General features: G+C 38.7%; 1 protein-coding gene across 8 annotated transcripts in view; it reads left to right on the top strand.

The window, feature by feature from the left end:
• The window catches only part of PCDH15 (protocadherin related 15), a 443,438-nt gene that overhangs the window by 362,682 nt on the left and 63,229 nt on the right, over window positions 1-17,527 (top strand). For all 8 annotated transcript variants that reach the window (XM_056352005.1, XM_056352006.1, XM_056352009.1 and 5 more), the window contains 3 exons: window positions 200-309; window positions 1,088-1,228; window positions 12,703-12,830. In XM_056352005.1, coding sequence (XP_056207980.1) covers window positions 200-309; window positions 1,088-1,228; window positions 12,703-12,830 — 379 coding nt within the window. The remainder of the gene's footprint in view (window positions 1-199; window positions 310-1,087; window positions 1,229-12,702; window positions 12,831-17,527) is intronic.

Genomic DNA, 17,527 nt, shown 5'->3' with positions numbered 1-17,527 from the left:
GTTGGACTTCTACCTGTTTTTTGCATTTGCAGAGGTGAAGCTTAAGCATTTGCCTTTTTAATACATCTTTCTGTAATAACCGATCCTGTCGTTTTGACAGCCTAATAGATGGATTAAACTGCTAACCTTAGGAATAAGTTTCAGTAAACTGCTGTTCAGGCAACTGGAACATAACAAATACTTTTGTTCTATTCTGCAGACCCCCACCAGTGAGTGAAAGTGCACCAAAAGGAACTGTGGTCACAGTTGTTACAGCAGCTGCCTTGAACCAGACAATTGTATATTCAATTGTTTCAGGAAATGAAGAGAGTAAGTAGTAATATTTTGGTCTTAGTGGTTATGCTGAGCCTAGTGCGTGCATCAGAAGTCTTCAGGAAGCAGTGATTAGAAATAACACTGCTAAGGTGAAATCCCACTGCATCTGTACAAACAGGAGGGACTTCCATTATCAAGCCTTTAGAGATCAGCTAAAGATCAGATTAGTTAATAGAATTACAATAAAAATTAAAGTAAGTGACATTCTCACTGACATGAAAATTCACATCGGTGCCACATGGTGTGAATTCATGACATACTGAAACAAGAATATGAATCGCTTTGATGTATTTGTACTTCTGGCTTAGAAATCTGTTTTAAGGCATTATAGATTTTGCCATGCTGTAGCCACAAGTATTTGATTAGAGCCTGATGTTTTAACAAAACATCGTTCCTGCATTTGCATCCTTCTGGAGTACTCTCTGTGATCCTTGAAATCTCTACAAAATTGCACTAAATTATTTGGAGAGGTGTGGAAGAATTCCTCCTCCCATCCTCCTTTTTGTGAGAGTAGGCTGCTTATCTTGTGTGCTTTTCCCAGCGTGTCCGCAGGTTGGTTATTCCAGCACCAGGCCAGATTCAGCTGCTGTGCTCCTTTGAAGGTAGCCTCAAAGAGGAGTTATGTGGGCTTTTAGAGGCCTGAGGGAGGGGTGGGAATGACTTTCTGAAGACCATGTAGGAGACCAGTGTCATCACCAGACCAGCAGCACTGAGGCATTAAAAAATTGTTTATGCATCTTAGAAAGTTACTTCTGTTTTTGGTGGATTTCAGATGTGTTTGCTATTAATAACAGAACAGGCGTGATCTCACTTAAAAAGTCTCTGGATTATGAAAGTGTGACAAGTTACGAGCTTCGAGTTCAAGCAGACTCCTTACAAGTGGTACGATCGAATCTGCGTGTCCCTTCCAAAAGTAAGTTTAAAAATCCTTTGGTTTAATTTTTTTTTTTTAATATACATATGAATTTTTTTTTTTTTGAGGATTTTGATAACTGCACTCTAGCTAGTGACCTTGTTTTGTTATCAAAAATACAACAGTGATAATGGATGTGAGCAGCAGAGAATGCATTTCTGGATCTCTATGCTTGCCTTCTATACACGAAGCTGATCAGTCTTGAGCTAAGCACTCACAAATCACGTCAATGTTACACAGTTGTAGGTCTCACAGATACAGTCATGTTTATATATAAACAGAGTGGATGGCACAAATTGAATGTTTTCAGCGTAATTAGGGCTTTTTGTGATGGAATGTCACAGTTACTTTTTCATAAACATTAGCCCAAATACAGACTTCCTCCCTGCTGGGCTGGTAACATTGCAGCAAATGCTGGGACACTACCAAGAGGAATGGGAAACAGATACACAGCACGGGTGACAGGAAGAAAAAGACTCCTTTGGCATCTGTGTGGAGTTTATTGCAGCCCTGACTGAGAACAAACTGAAGGCAAGGACCTGCTGTGACAAAGACAAGAAGGTTCTTTTGCAGCATCTCTAGGCAGGAAGGAGTTTATTTACAAAGTGTTTTGCTTTAGCTCTCTCTCATAATGAGGGTTTTCTTTTTCCTTAGACAGTTTTCTTTTTTTAATAAAAATAATTTGAAGGGTCTTTTGATTATTTTTATCATCCTCCCTATAAAGAAAAGTCTGGGAAATCTGGCTTTCAAACATCTGGCTCACTTAGTGACCTGTCACTTCCTATACAACTTCCTATTTAAGCCACAGTTGGGCCCTAGTTAAAAAAACCCAAACCTTGTACCAAAAAGCATTTCGGTACATGTTTTACACAGACTGTGCTTGTTGTATCAATTTTTTCTTTCTGTATTTTTGGTCTCTGTGAGTGTCAGTTTTTCCCTGCTGTAGCTAAGGAGCATCATAGATACAATGAAAAGAAGCCCAGGGCAGTGGACTGGACTAAGAAAAGGAAGCGAGAAACTGAATATTTGTTTAAAGGCTATGAAATATGACCTCCTTTCATTTCACATTGAATGTAAGTTTATTTCATTGTTCTGCAGTCACAGCTATTTCAGTATGAGCTGTGGGTCAAATCTGTTGCAAGTGGCTGGAGCTTCTTTTTCCCTTCCACTTCCAGCAGTGTTAATCATGGGGCAAATCTTTGGCACTCGATAAAAGCAGGCTTATCCTGACCAAAACCACCCCCATGAACTAACAGGTTGAGGGGAAAACTTTAGCCTCTTTCATTTATAAATGTCCAAGAGATACTGCTGTACCATCTCATTGCATTCACTCTTGTGTGAGCTGAGGAATCCCCAGGAAGCCAGGCTATGGGTACCTGCTGTTTATTGATGTGTGTGTATAATTTATTCAAAAAAGGACATCAAATTCGTACTTTGAAACTATGAAATACAAATGGAGTTCAGAGTTACCTCAGACTTAAGTTTTATGCAGATGACCAGTATTTAGTTACTTTTCAATCCAGGGAGACAGGCAGGGGGAGATACAAACAAAATGCCAGTACTAGACTGTTCTGAACATCAGTGATGTTTGGGCATTTACCAAAGTGTGTACATAATAAAACGTTCTTACAATTTTTGGAAGCCCCCAGTAATATGAGCAATTTTAGTTCAAATGCATTTATTAAAGCATTGCTGGCAGTATGATGCTTTAGGAATTGTGCTGCCACAGACTTTATTTTGATCTGTTCCCTAGGAGGTCTGCATGGCCAGCCAGGGGCAACAAACTTCTGTCAGTCTTTCATCTGTCACTAATGTTAGGCTCTCATCTTTCCACGTGCCCTGAGTAAGAGATAATTCATTGTGTTTGTGTCCAGGCACGGGGAGCACTGGGTGAATTCAGACACAGAGCACAGTGGGATCCCTTTTTCTCCTTTGCTGCAGGGAGAAGTGAGCTGTCGCGTTTTTTGCTTTTGCTACTCACTGGACTCTTTGGCTGACATATTGGCAGGCAGAGAGCCAGAGTGCCAGCCCATTATTGTCAAAAGTGATAAAATTGTTCCATGACAGAGTCTTTCCCACACTGCAGGTTGTGATCCACACTGTTGATAGTCTGAGAGTCACAAAGGAAGGGCCACCCTTAACTAACTGGGCTCATTTTGCTGTCCTTTTTCTATAATTGGTCTTTGAATTATTGTTCTGACGGATACAATAATAGCCATGAATAGTAGGAAACCCAGCTCTAGTTTATTTCATTGCCAGTTTGGTGCATATGCTTAAGAGTATAGAGTATAGATTATAAAGCTCAAAATTCAGATTTTTCAGGGTAGTAATTTGAACAGGATGCAAGTCTGTTTCTTCTGTGTAAAGATTCTACTGTAGAACTTGCTTGCAATACTGAAATTGGTACTTTATGAAAATTTGCTTGCAGATTTTTTTACATTTTGAAAGATATGAGACTTAATGAACTTAAGTATTTGGGAACATGCATAAAATTACATGATACATTATAGCCTGAGACATTTTAAAGGAGATGGCAGTTAAAGTACATTCATCAGGGTTTCCATTACTACCCTCGTAAGCAGCAGCAGAGTTTTGTATTTTGTCATAGATATTTCTTCCTTAGAAATAATTGAGCGTGTGTGTGGTGTAACACAGAGATTATTCAGTAGTCAGAAATTTAATTGTATTAACAGCACACAGAATTTTACATTACTGTTATAGCCACCATCAATGACAGATCTGGAAAGAGAGAGAAAGAGACAGCTAGTGCCAGTTGGCTGCATTTCTTCATGTCTGGGAGGAGTCCAGTTCAGCTTATATTCTGTAAAATGCGTCGAGGCCATATTCAGCGAGGGAATAAAGCTTCCATGCAGTACACAGCTTTTTTTCAAGTCTTTCTCTGACATGAATGAATAGACGAGGGAGTCAGCAGGTTCCAGCAGAGGTCTTTGGGCAGACCCCTCCAATCAGGGAAGCAGTGGCCTCTGTATCCCTCTTCCAACTCATAGTCTGTGCTAGAGCAGTTCTCCCAACTGGGCAGCATTTTTTTAAAAGGTGATGGTTTAATTGTTTTGTTCAGGGATTCTTGATATGACCGGAGTTTGAATTAGGTCCAATTTAAAGGAAGACATGCACTTGCTGTATGTATTTGGATATCCATGACTATACAGCATGGATTACATTTTGAATATGCACTGTGCTGGATGGATAACTAAAGAATGTGGTAGATATATCTTTTTTAAATACTTCACAAGTATCTGGCTGACTAAATCAGTTCTGTATTTGTAATGGAGATCCCTTGACCTCTAGATTTGATTCCTACGTTTGTATGATGTATGTCTTTCCATTTTCTTTGCACCTTTTTCCTTCTTGATGAGTTTTAATCAGGTTAAATACTACTTCTGAGTTTCAGGGCACTGAATTGATGAACTACAGTGGAAGGAGATGAGACAGAATTAATGCACCGCTGTGGACTTTGGTGACATTGAAATGATGAACCGCTTTGGTGATAGGTGACTTTGAATGCTCTTCTCTAGAATTATGTGACATTGAGTTAATACACCACTCTGACACTCAATGGCAATGAATTGCTGCCAGTTCCAGTGTTGGATACCGCTGAATCGGTGAACCATTCTGGAATATGTTGGCAGTGAATTGATGACCTACTTGGGAGCTGCAATGATGAGCCCTTCTGGAGCTAGATAACACAGCACTGATGAACTGCTCAGCCAAAAAGCAGTGCTGAATTTTACAAAACTCAAAAGCTAGGTACAAATTGTTTTTAACTGTGTGGTATTATAGAAGATAATTATATAGAAGCAGGAGTTTGAGTTTTCATCTGTGCAGTGGAAAAGCGGATGATACAACATTAAGTGTAACTAAGCTTGTCACTCAGTGATAGTGCCAACTGATAGCATAGTAATAACTGAATAAATAAATGAGGAGAGAAAGTAAATTTAGACGTCTTTTGGAGTATAAGAACATAAAACCGGTGACTTAAATAGGGGTTTTAATATATGATGCTAAATCATGCAAAATCACACTCTTGCTTTCAGTAGAATCAAATTAAATAAGTTACTTTAACTGAAACTTTATAATATGAAATTACAGTGCATTTTTAGTTCATTTGAATGGAAGAAGAGTTAGGTTTTCCAATGACAGTGAATTTAAAAGGTTGGAATTCTGGCTTGAGGATCAGCAACTGAGGATCCCTGAAAGACCTTCAGTATTTATGGGCTCCTCCAATTCAGTTCAATTTAGCAGCCTGGAGTTTCTTCTGTTTGCTCTTTGCTTATTGGATTGTCTATCACAATAGACCATAGTGCAGTGGTGTACTATAGGTCAAATTAGAATTGTGATTACTGGCTTCCAAATAGAAGCTTTCAGTTGTCCCTTAATGGATAAGATGAATAAATGGAACACCTATATATAAGGGGACCATCACAGAACCGCGTGTGACAGGATGTGTTCTGCAGTTGGGAGATACTGCTTTGTAATCTACCACAGAGCAAGCAGCTCCTTCCCCACAGAAAGAGTTGTGAATTAGTGAGCTGAAGGGAATGTATCAGTACAACTAATCATTTACTAAACCAGAAGTACTTCTTGAACAAGAACAGAGGAAGCATCATCTTTTACTTCATTTGAGCACTGTCAGCAGTTCACAAATTTTTTATCTGCATCTCACGGTCCTGCAGTTTGAAACCCAGGGAAATGTGGTCAGAGCTATAACCTTGTTGTGGCAAGGAAGAAAGGGACAGGACGAAGCAGAGGGATTTGTGGGAAACCACAATCAGCAAAGCAGCAAAGAGAAAGTGCTTCCTGAACACAGTAAGGAAGAGCAGTGCAGGGGTATAGACAAGCAGGGGTGAAGAGAGGGTTCTACCACTGAACTGCACGTGGTCCCAGTCATAGGAATGAAAGCATTAGTGGGCATCTGGTTCCTGTGCCACAGATGAAACACCCACTGTGGTATGAGACACCAAGGCTTCCCACTTTGATCTGAAGAGAAGGGTACATTTACAAGACAGCCAGAATATGTTGGCTTTTGAACACCACAGACAGGGCCACCCACATTCGTCCGAGTACAGAAGTGGAGGATTCAGTCTCATGTTTTCCAGTGTTCACAGTTCCCAGCATCTGAGAGAAGCACATCTTTTCATTCACCATCTCTGTACATACAAGTCTCTCAGCCTGCTCCCTCACTCTTGCTCACTGAACTGCTGCTGACAGCAGTCGTCATTTGCTCTCTTATTGTTTCTATCTGTGCATAGCTTCACCCGTCCTCTGTGGCTGCTAAGCCAGGTAGTGTCTGGGCTGTTCCAGTGTCTGCAAACAGGCATGGATGCAAACAGATTGTTTAAAAGTTAAACCTTACAGGCAAAAGTGTTACCAGTTGGCACAGTGCTGCATGAAAGGTTTGTCTTCATTAGAAGCTACTTGTGTTAACAGCTTCTTGCTCAATCAGTTGTTGAGAGGGAGGCCAGAGGGAGTATTTTTGACTGCAGGTTGCTCTGCTGTAGATTTTGTCTTGTTTTGATTGTCTTAGCTAAGGCTGACTGTGAGATGCCTCTTCCTCCCAAGTAAGTCATGTTTTCGTGAAAAGGAGGATTTCTTCTGTCATAGACTTGTAAATGCAATGGAACTCTCCCTGACATCCCCAATCTTGTCACCTACTTCTTCATTAGGAAACTTCTGGCATTGCTTGGAGTCCCACTGTCATCTCTCCCACATCCTCTTTTTTATGTTTGCTTACACTTTTGCTGATTTGATTGGCTCTAATTAAAGAGTAACAAAAGAAAGAGCAACAAGCACATATTTCACATTCCTAGAGATGCAGGAGTAATGACAGAACCATATTGTTGGTTTACTGTCTTTTGAAAGGAAATTAAAAGTAAAGCACTGCAAATAATGAATTTGTTATTTTTTTACAGTTGTGTTTGCACTGGCTTGATAAGCAAATTTATTTTTTAAAAGTGGCAAGTGCCATCTTCGTGTTTGCATCCAGCCTGCTACAGGGGAGAACTAAAACATGATACCCATCCAAACTGTCATGGGTGCTGTGGAATTTAGAGTAGCACAATTTTTTGTTAAAAATCTACTTAGAATTCAAGAAGCAGGAGGTAACGTATCTCAAGAACATCAGACCAGCTGAGGAGGGAATACACTTCTGTGTGTTTTCACTTCAATCAGGTGTGCTAAATATTACATTCACTGCCAGCTCTGAACATGTGATCTTGGTAATGATGTTTTTTATTTTGATATCAAAATATTTTTAAGCAAAAAATCACCCTTCAATTTATTATTTACATGTTTTATTCGTTCATTTAGAACTCTCTTTTGCCTTTGGCACAGCCCCAAGCAAAAAGTGGTGCATACTAATTCCCCAGAGGTCTGCAGAGGCGCTGTCCCAAGGAGGGTCGTTTCTGTTGCTCAATTGCTACTGTAACCACAAGTGTGAAGCAGGGCTTTGCTGTAGGCATTGGAGGGAAAATGAATGGCAAATGTCATGTTTTTGGTTTTCTAATCACAACATAAACATTCTGGAATCATAAAGCGAAAAGGGATAAGACCAGTTTTGCAATCAAAATTCTGTGACTGCTCCATACTAATTGGGAATGATAGTTTTACTTAAGTATAAAAATTAATTCTGTAACCCTGTATTATTGACTTTTCAAGTAGCCTTACATATTTAGTGTCAAACATGTTGCAAAAGTTTGTGCTGATGCTGTTTTATAAGCTGGCTGCCACGCCAGTCCCTGAATCCAGGAGACATGACAGATGGACAAAGTATGCTGCAGAGCCCTGAGAGCTGTGATCTGCCTCCTCTGGCACACAGCTCTGGGGTAGTTTCCCTGAAAACCACTGGGACAAACTTCAAATTTCTCTGAGCAACAAAGCAATGTATTTTAGAGAGACTGCATAAAATCTTTTCAGTTCCTTTTCAATTAATTATTTGGTAGAAAAAGATGTTTTATATTTCTTACAATCAGACCTTTGATCAGTGCTGTTCCAAATACATTGCTGTTTACATCTCATCAGAGCTTCTTTTTACACTGTTCTTGATCAGCTACAGCATATGATGAGCTTCTTCAGGCTTTATGGGCATATGCTGATTTAGATCAAAATGCCACTGAAATATATTCAGTGCTGATTCCTATTTGGGTCTGCCAAATTTAGTGAGGCGAGATTGAGCGCAGCTGCAGTTCAGTTTACCTGCCAAAGTGCAAAGTCTGTTCAACAGACGTGTAAGGCAGTAGTAAAAGCTAAGTGCTGTTGAACCCTGACAAATTATGTTCTTATTCCCAGTTTGATTAAAATGAACTTTTAATAGAGAATAATCTGCTATTACCTACTGCAGAACAGTCACTGCTTAAGCTAGCTGCAGGTTTTTTATGTTAAAATGATGCATGAGAAACAGCTGTATCAATGGCTGGTTTGGCATATTGTATAAGCCGAGTGCAGTATCATTGGTGAAAACATAATGTAAAACAAATCTGGTAACACTCAACTGTCCCAGTGTTCAAAAAGCATTGCAGATTAAGTTCATTAAAGTTCAATTTAATTGCTGCAGTCTGACAAGAAACTATGGACTCACATGAATCATGCACGTTATTAGCACTACTTAAATAAGCAGTGATACTGAAAAGAGTTTACAAGTATGTTTGGGAAGAATGTCTAGGAATGCTAGTACATACTATTTCTGACCAGGTGCCTGGAGGTTTTGTTGTTTGGGGTTTTTTTCTGTGTTAGTCAGTCATATTCTACTAGGTTTAGAGGATCCTCAGGTTTCCTTTAGAGCGGCTTTCAGAATGTTTTCACTCTCCTAAATCAAATCACAGAAGCTGAAAGAACCAAATGCTTCATCTTCTAGTTTTGGGAGTGATTATTTAGCTGGAACAGTGCTTGGTTCTTGTAAGCCGAAGATGTCTTACAAAGCAGATGCAGTTCTGTATTATCTGTGCACTGCAGCTCATCTTGAGAAGGGGTCTTGAAGGGAGGAGGCAAATAGGACACAGGAGGCCTTGCAGGAGATTGTGGTGCAGAAACGTCCTTTACAGTGTATTGTCTGGGAGGTTGACTTGGCCTTCATGACTGTTGAACTAATTGGTATGAAAAATCCAGGTAATAAATGTGTCTTAGCAATAAAAATGTGCAGTTGAACTAAAGAAACTGCTTATCAAATATTATCTGCATACTTTGTGCACAGAGAAGCACTTCCCTTACAGCTGAAGGCAGGCACTTACAGTACTCAGTCCATTTTGTTCTCACCTCTTTTTGGCCACCTTGGCAGTCCTGTGGTGCTTTGTCCAGCTTTGTCCAGGGAAAGATGCGTTTTCTTCTTTCACCTGGCCAGCTGTTTCAGTAGCTGTCACAGTAATAAGAATTACACTTCAACTGCATGAAATCTCACAAGAAGTACCATGGAGGAGTAAATTCTGGTTTCAACTCCTGGAATCCATGAAAAATAATGTAAGTGGAGCTGAATTCCAGATCTAGAATACCAAAGAAGGAAGGTTTTACATAAATTGGGATACCAAAATTTCCCTTCTGGAAGGTGAGTCTAAGCATTGGTGTCCTTTGGTGTTCACTGACCCACCTGTGAAAGTATCAGTAACCAGTAGTGCACGTTATCTAGTGGATGCTGTTGCCTCCCTTCAGGTGCCAGAAAAGAGGTCTAGAGCCACACACAAACAATATTTAGAACAAGTATTAACAAATTTGGAAAATGAAGGGGAAAAAAAAGAGTCTAATGCCAGAGCCTAAAGCAGACTCTGTAAGAACATGCTCAGTTTGGGTGCTGTTTTCAATCAGGCAGGGCACTGGAGGTGCAGGGGGGTGGATGTAGGAGCACCATACCCTGTGTCTCTGGGCACCAGAGCCCCGTGTACAGGGGATATCTGACTGAATCAGGCAGAGTGGTTTGGGAAATCCCCATGGTGAAGGGTCTGACACAGCCTTCACATGTCTGGCAGAGTTTCTGATGAGGGATTTTAATGTGCACTTCTTCTGGGCTTACCTGATGTGAGAATAAGGCAACCTCTGTAACTGAACTGTCGTTCACTACAGCCAGCTGCAGGTTGGAATCAGATAAAAAGCACGCAGTAGGGAGGAGCTCACAGATGCCACGTTCCCCTCCATCTGCCAGAATGAATGAAATATAAGCGGTGTATAAAATTCAGGCAGCAAGATAAAATGAAGGTATATGTTTAATTTAATGTTAACGATGCTAATGTTACTCTGTATATATGCAGGATATTTAATGTGCTTTGTGCTTAACGCAATAACTTTCATCTCTCATTTTCAAAGCATTCAACCATTGGTAAACAAATCAGTGTTTTGGCAGCTCAAAGAACTACCAGCAAATTAAACAAATGTTTTTGAGCAAACTGCAAAGCAAACTTTGCACGAGGCTAAGCCACCTCACCAAAACTGGCCTGAAATGATGAAAACAGTGAGCACTATGCAAAAGATGTTTAATTTGCATTAGGAGAGCTAGCGCACATTAGCAAATGCCTAGTCCTACCAGCACTGAATGTGATAGAATTAGGATCTTCCCTACAGCAGTAACCTGGTGCCAGCCATTGATGTAACGGTATATTAGCTCAGCAGGGCAAGGTCACTTACACACATTGCCTGTAATCCTGCTTCAATTGCCTTCTTCCCTAAAGGGTGTAGCTGCAGTGAAAAAGCCTGCCTGGGAATCTAATTTTTCTCAACAGGACTGCAGTTTCTAACTGTAACTTAGTATTGCAGCCAGAAACATTAAGGACCTGATTTAACAAAAGAGAGATCTGACTATTCATAGGACCTCACAATACCTCTTTGAAATTTTTCTTTGCTGTAATTAATAACATAGTCAAGGTAATAAGCGTTTTATTAAAATGAACATAAGCAAACTAGAGATGATTATAAATAGACCATTATGTCCACATTACAGACATTCAGATGTTGGGTTATGGCCTTTTTTTTCATGTCTGTGAAAAGAGAGCTTATCATGAAGTCATTTTCCCATGAAGTAACAGCACCTACAAGTTGTTTAACATATCTGCACAGATCAGTGTGGAAGGTGAATAATTGATTATTCCTCTGAAGAAGCATCATTTCCTTTTTTTCGTTCCTTTCTCTTTTTTCTTTTCTCTGTACTAATGCATTAGATGGCATTTTAAATGTTTTTTCTTAGATTTCAGTTACATTTATGAAGTCCTCCTTTTTTTCCCATCACTTGGACCATCAGACTGACAGAACATCTTTGGTGACTTTGGCAAGCTAAGAAATAGTCTGTGGTTTAATTTTTTTGTCCCATGAAGATGCAGCTACTAAGCTCTTCCTAAATGAGACTGGGTTTTGAAGCTAACTCAGATCAGCATGGCACCTGTGCAACATTTAAATTACCCTGGCACTGAAACGAGTTGGGAAAACCAACTCTGAAATGAGGCAATTTATCACTTGAAAATGTGGTTTTAATGAACTGGATATCATCATTTCCAGCAATTTTTCTGGTTTATACAATTTGGAAAGAGTCAAACAGATGTTGGTATAGATTACTGCACAGTTGAATCTTTTTTGCACTAGGTCCATAGGTTTTGCTAATGTTTTTTCCTTGCAGAAGGAGAGAGATGTTTATTGTTCAATGGGGTGGATCAGTAACTGTTTAATAAAACACAAATTAACAGCAGTATTTTGCTTGAAGATGTGTTGAACCTCTAGGGGAGGAGTAATACTACTTGAGTTCCCATGGGCCAGGCCAGGTTTGTGATGAAGACAGGCTTAGGCATGCGTTCAATTAACACAGGAAAATAGGTGTTGAGTCTGCTTAGCTAGCGCCATTGTATGACCATTTGTGAGTTTACAGACACCATGGCAGAATCATTAAGTATTTGCGTGGGAATTGGTAATAATTAAAACATTTAAAGCAAGCTGCACATGAAATGCAAAAAGCAAGTTGCTGTTTGCAACATAGCTGCTAGTATACATTGCCTGTTCATTACCTCTTTATAACTCTTGTGAGAATTCAGTGTGACCAGAATCTGTGTAACAGAAGTATGTTATTTTTACTAGTGCTTTTCTATTTATTTTCCCCAAATAGCTTGCTTTCTAAAGAAAGCCATGGCAGCTTTTTGCTTGCAGGCAAATTCAGATAGCCCTAATATCAAAGTGCAGGTGTGCAGATTATGGGAGTCGTTTTCTATAAAGGTACATATTTCACCTCCCAAGTCAAACTGAGAATCATTCAGAAAAAAATGACAAATGCAGAAACAATAAAGGTAGATTTTAAAAAAATGCATGAAATCACTTCCTTCATGTTCATACTTTTAATAACAAATGTGCTATTATTTCTAATGTGTTTATTTTTTATGCTATTACCCATGCACTATTATACATGATCTGCTTGGTCTGTAAATGTATGAACTCCAGTAAGTGTTGAAAGATATACTGCAAAACGTTCAATGTATGTTTTTCATTCCCTCTTTTAGGTAATACAGCCAAGGTAGTTATTGAAGTAAAGGATGAAAATGACCACGTGCCTGTCTTTACCAAAAAAACGTACATTGGAGGAGTGTCTGAAGATGCCAGAATGTTTTCTTCTGTGCTTAAAGTTAAGGTAAGACTGAAATTTGTTAAATAAGATACACCTGCAGTGGGAAAACATTTATGCTCAGGTGTGATTTCTCACAGCAGTTTCTTCTGAAATTGCTTGAACTTTTCAGACACTGGCATTAATTTCCATTTGATTTCTTCTTATAAACAAGTATAGTGAGCACACTATAATTCTTATGAAATCAGTGTTTGAGTATGAATAGGAGTGCAATGGTTTCCACTTGTGTGACTGACATGCATTGGCTCAGTATTCCAGCAGTTACTGATACAAGGTTGGTTTTGAGCTTAAAAGGTTTTATTTCTATTGAATTTTATCTGTCCCTTTTTCATTTGATGATTTGTAGCTATCGTTTTAAAGGTGTTGATATTTAGAGGATTCTTTTATGCTGAACACTAGTTTTTACTGTAAATTTTTCTGGCTACTTCTTTGACAGCAGCATGTTTATGATTTTAAAAGGAAAGAACAGTTTCTGTTTCAGGTCAGCAAAGTAATTTCAAGTCTGTGCACTGTGATTCAATTGTGAGTAAAACTATCTGTAGTTTTTTTTAATAATAAGATAAAAGTCAAAGAAAGATTATACATAGAATGTAATTAGCAGGCATAAAAATAGCTTAGAATAAAAGCTATTTGGTTTCCATATAATACTTTGTGATACAATCTTTTGTGCAGAGACAGCTTCAGTCGCTGTCTTTCCAAGTCAGCTTGTTTCCTCTGCCTTTATTTTGTTACCTCAGCAGGCCTCCTGCATCTTTTTTCACCTTAAGTGTTAGTGGAATAGCTTAGAAGTTGCTGATTCTAGCTTATGCGTGAAAGGGCACAGAAATATGACCTGCTAAGAGTTTTACTTTGACCTCATTATGTGTTTAGAGCACCAGGAATGAAATAGAGAATATCAGAGCTTATTAAAATTGTCCATTGTGTTTTTTTGTTTTATGGCAGGCCTTCCCAAAGTGTGCCCAGAAATGGCAGAAAAGTGGGAAACTGTTGAACATTGACTATTGGAGAGAAGCCTCTGTAGATGAAACTTGTTTACTTTTTGAACTAGTCCAGAGTATATATGTATTTTTTAAAAATGTAGTGCTTATCATAGGCAAATTTTTTTCCCCATAGTGTCCATATTGATCTTTTCTAGAAACACATACAGCAGTCTAAGTAAACATCTGGGAATGTACTGAAGATAACTTGGAAAGGGATCATCGTAGTATATAGATCTGCCCTATGCCAATTCCTCCCAACCTCCTCTGCAGGCAGGTTGTGTTTGAGGCCACAGCAGGTAGGGACAGACCTGCTGAACGGGGCTGCTCAGGAATTTCACGTTACAGGCTGTGCTTGGGTAGTGCTGTGGCCGAGCTTGTACTTGCTAGTCTTCTGACTGCAAAAATGTGAAGGAGCCTTAATACCACTTTGCCCAAGTGTATTCCTGGTGTAGCGATGGACACTGTTCAGCGGGCAGGATGAAACATTGCCTGATAGAAAGACCTGTGCTCGGCCCGCGGGGTAATTTGGGGAACCTGAGCAGGTAAAATCAGTTGACAGCTCAAAGTCTGTGCAACTTCTCTCATAGCATGAGTAGGAAAGCACTGAGTAGTTACAAAGAAGTAGCAATCCTGAATGAAAGGGAAGGTATAGGGAGAAATTAGGATGAGAGGAGATAAAAGATATTGGTACCTGGAAAGAGTGATTAGCCCAGAAGGCTTGTTAAAAAAGTATCACATTATCAACTGTGAAGTCTCTGTTCGGACTTTGTAAATTAAGTCAAAGAAGTCCTCTAGCATGCGCAGTGCCTGTGTTTACTTTAAAGATTTATTTCTGTGTGATTAAAGAAATCGTGTAGTAAGCAATAAAGCAACACTGTGTTTTGAAATAATGTTCAGGGAAAAAAATGCAGAATTTCCTTTTATCAATTTCTTTTCCTCCATCTTCTATATTGAGGTTTTAAGGTACACCAGATTTTTATGCTATATAAAATACATAGTGACAAATAACCAGATGTCTGCTTAATTCAATGTAAAGGAAATTTTAGATGCATATTTCTAGATTTTATGGCTAGGTTGATCTGAGACCATAATTGAACAGAGTTTTGAAGATAGGGGTAATATTTTTGTTAATGTCTTTTTTTCCCCAGACATTTTGCTGGTTATTGCTTCTGGCTATGAACCTTAAAGTGAAGCTTTAACATACTCAAAAATAGGAAACCAAAAATTGTGTCAAATCCATGAACTTTTTAAGTGCTGAAGATAAAAGTACTACACAAAGATACTGGAGTAGATAAAGAATACCGAATAGCAAATTCACTTAGATAAAGGAGTGTTATGTGTGTGAATGAAACACAAATGAAACACAAGACACAAATGTAAAATTACATTTTGAGTTCATCATACAAAATGTGAACAGGCTGTGAAATTGTACCTGGTTTTCGAAGAGGCGTTTCTGATTTCTTAGGTACAGGTATTCATGTGTGTCAGTCAAGGGGATAAGGAGTATGTGAAAAAGAGCTGCCATACAGGTAAGGGACATTTGGGGGTGAAGAGGGGAATCTGGTTTTACCCGCAGAAACATTTGACTCTGAAAAGGTGGTCAGAGCACAGAAAAGGACTATCCAAGTAGGACAGAAAAGAAATTAAAATTCTATGTCTCTAACCTGTTTCTGCTAAAACATATGGCAGAATCCTCCCTGACTTTGCTGACAGGCAAAATGGAACAAGGTATAAGACAGAAGTTGTTACTAGGGGATGACATGAGACATAACTGCGTGCTTAGCCAAAGTAAAATTAGAAACAGTTACGAAGTGCTTGTTGCAGAAAATCAGGCTGCGATTTATTGTTCTATTACCAAGCATTTTCAGCAGTTGGTGCTAGTTAGCTTGTTTTCTGTCCTTTAGACAAAAAAGTAATTGTTGTTAGTTAAATACAATGCCCATTCCAATTAGTGTTAACAATAATTAATCAAATTAATGTCTTTCCTTGAAGAGTTCAGGTGAGTAGAATTAAATGAGTAGTTTTCCAAGTTGCAATTTTTAGGAACATTAATAAAGTACACGCATAGTTTGCACTGTATAAATTATTCAGGTTTTGATTCTAATGGGCAAGTTAGGTTCTTAATAGGAGTTTTAAATGCATTTGCTTTCATCTTCTGCATACCTTAATAGCTGCTAAATTTTTTAATGGCATCTGAGTAGTTTTGAATAGAAACTGATACTGTCAGCATATTCTCATTCTTTCTGTCATTGACAACAACTTTGATGGTCCTTGAAGATGGGGTATTTCCCAGCAGAATATTTTTTACAATTGGAAGATGTTAAACTGCGTAATACGCATTATGATGGTTGAAATCATTGTTACTGAGACTCATAGTGGACCAACAATTTCTTATTATGAATAGTGTCACGTTATTTGTCACAGCAATGCCATACAGTCATTGTTACAGAAAAGCATGCAGCACTTCCTGCACACTGGGACCCAATCTTGCCACTTTTTTCCCCTGTACTCCAAGGAGATACTAGTAATAAATGAGTATTAAAGGGGTAGAAGTGACATTTTAATTGGTTTAAGTACATTCCATTATCCTGAGGGAAGAAGACAGTGTTTATTTTAAATTAAAGTATAAGATTGTTGCTGCCAAATAAAGAACAGACTCTGAATTGAGCCAGTGTTTTCCTTGTATTAAACAAAATTAGTCATTCTAGAGGTATAACAGGGACTCTGTTGATTCAGTCTTAGCTTCTTTGTGTTTTCGCTTGATTTTTGTCTGTGACAGATTTTGCTTGAAAACCTGAAAGTTGAAGACTTCTATTAGTAGTGGATGATTTGGATAGTCAGGTCAATTCTTGGAAAATTCCCACTCCACCCTTTCTTTGTCAGTCACTGGAGGGGGTATGGGGGGGGGAGTGTTTTTAATACCAACTCCTACTCATCACTCTCCAACTCATCACTATCCAATGCCCTTATTTTTATATCCCTTCATATGAATATCCATGCTCCCCTGTTGACCTATGTCAGTTTCTGCATCTGTGGACAGGGCTAATACAAGTCATAACATTGTTCTGTACAAAGGCATTTATTGTGCTGTCAATATGTAGAGGCGGTTGTGAAGTGAGATGCTTAAGAAATTGTACAGAGGAGGGGATAAACTGACATCTGTAGAACAGCAGGGCGTATTAAAAGAGAAATGAGGACAACCCAATTCAGTGAAGAGGGAATAAGAAAGAAAGAAACAGCATTTCATCGGAGGTGAGATAGGATCCATTTACTGCATTTGTATCATAAAAATGCAACTCAAGGTAACAATGATATATTTCTCATTACTTTTTCATCAGTTGTGTAACTGTTATGTACCATGGAAAGGGATAAATAAGCTGTGAGTGAAGATAATTCACATTGTGAGCACCTACATTTACCTTCTCATGTGAAAGTGATGAAGTACAGCAAAGTTCTCCTTTTTTGAGGAGAACACTTGGCCCAACTGTTGGGTAGGCAACCATTTGGCACACTATTTAATTGGCATCATATAGTAGCAAAAAGTTTTCTGTAACACAACTTTTATAGCATAATTTACTAGTTAACCATGTTTCAGCAGACCTTCACAGAAAATCACAGTCATTAATTATATTTTTCTATTTTAAGCACAGATTTGTGTTTTATTTGCCTCAATGGGTACAAGAAAAGTTTCCCAACAAGAGCCTTCTGGCAGTCTGGCAGAAG

This window comes from Falco biarmicus, chromosome 9 (assembly GCF_023638135.1).
Source record: "Falco biarmicus isolate bFalBia1 chromosome 9, bFalBia1.pri, whole genome shotgun sequence".
Lineage (NCBI taxonomy): Eukaryota > Metazoa > Chordata > Aves > Falconiformes > Falconidae > Falco > Falco biarmicus.
This window is presented reverse-complemented; position numbering and strand designations above follow the sequence as displayed.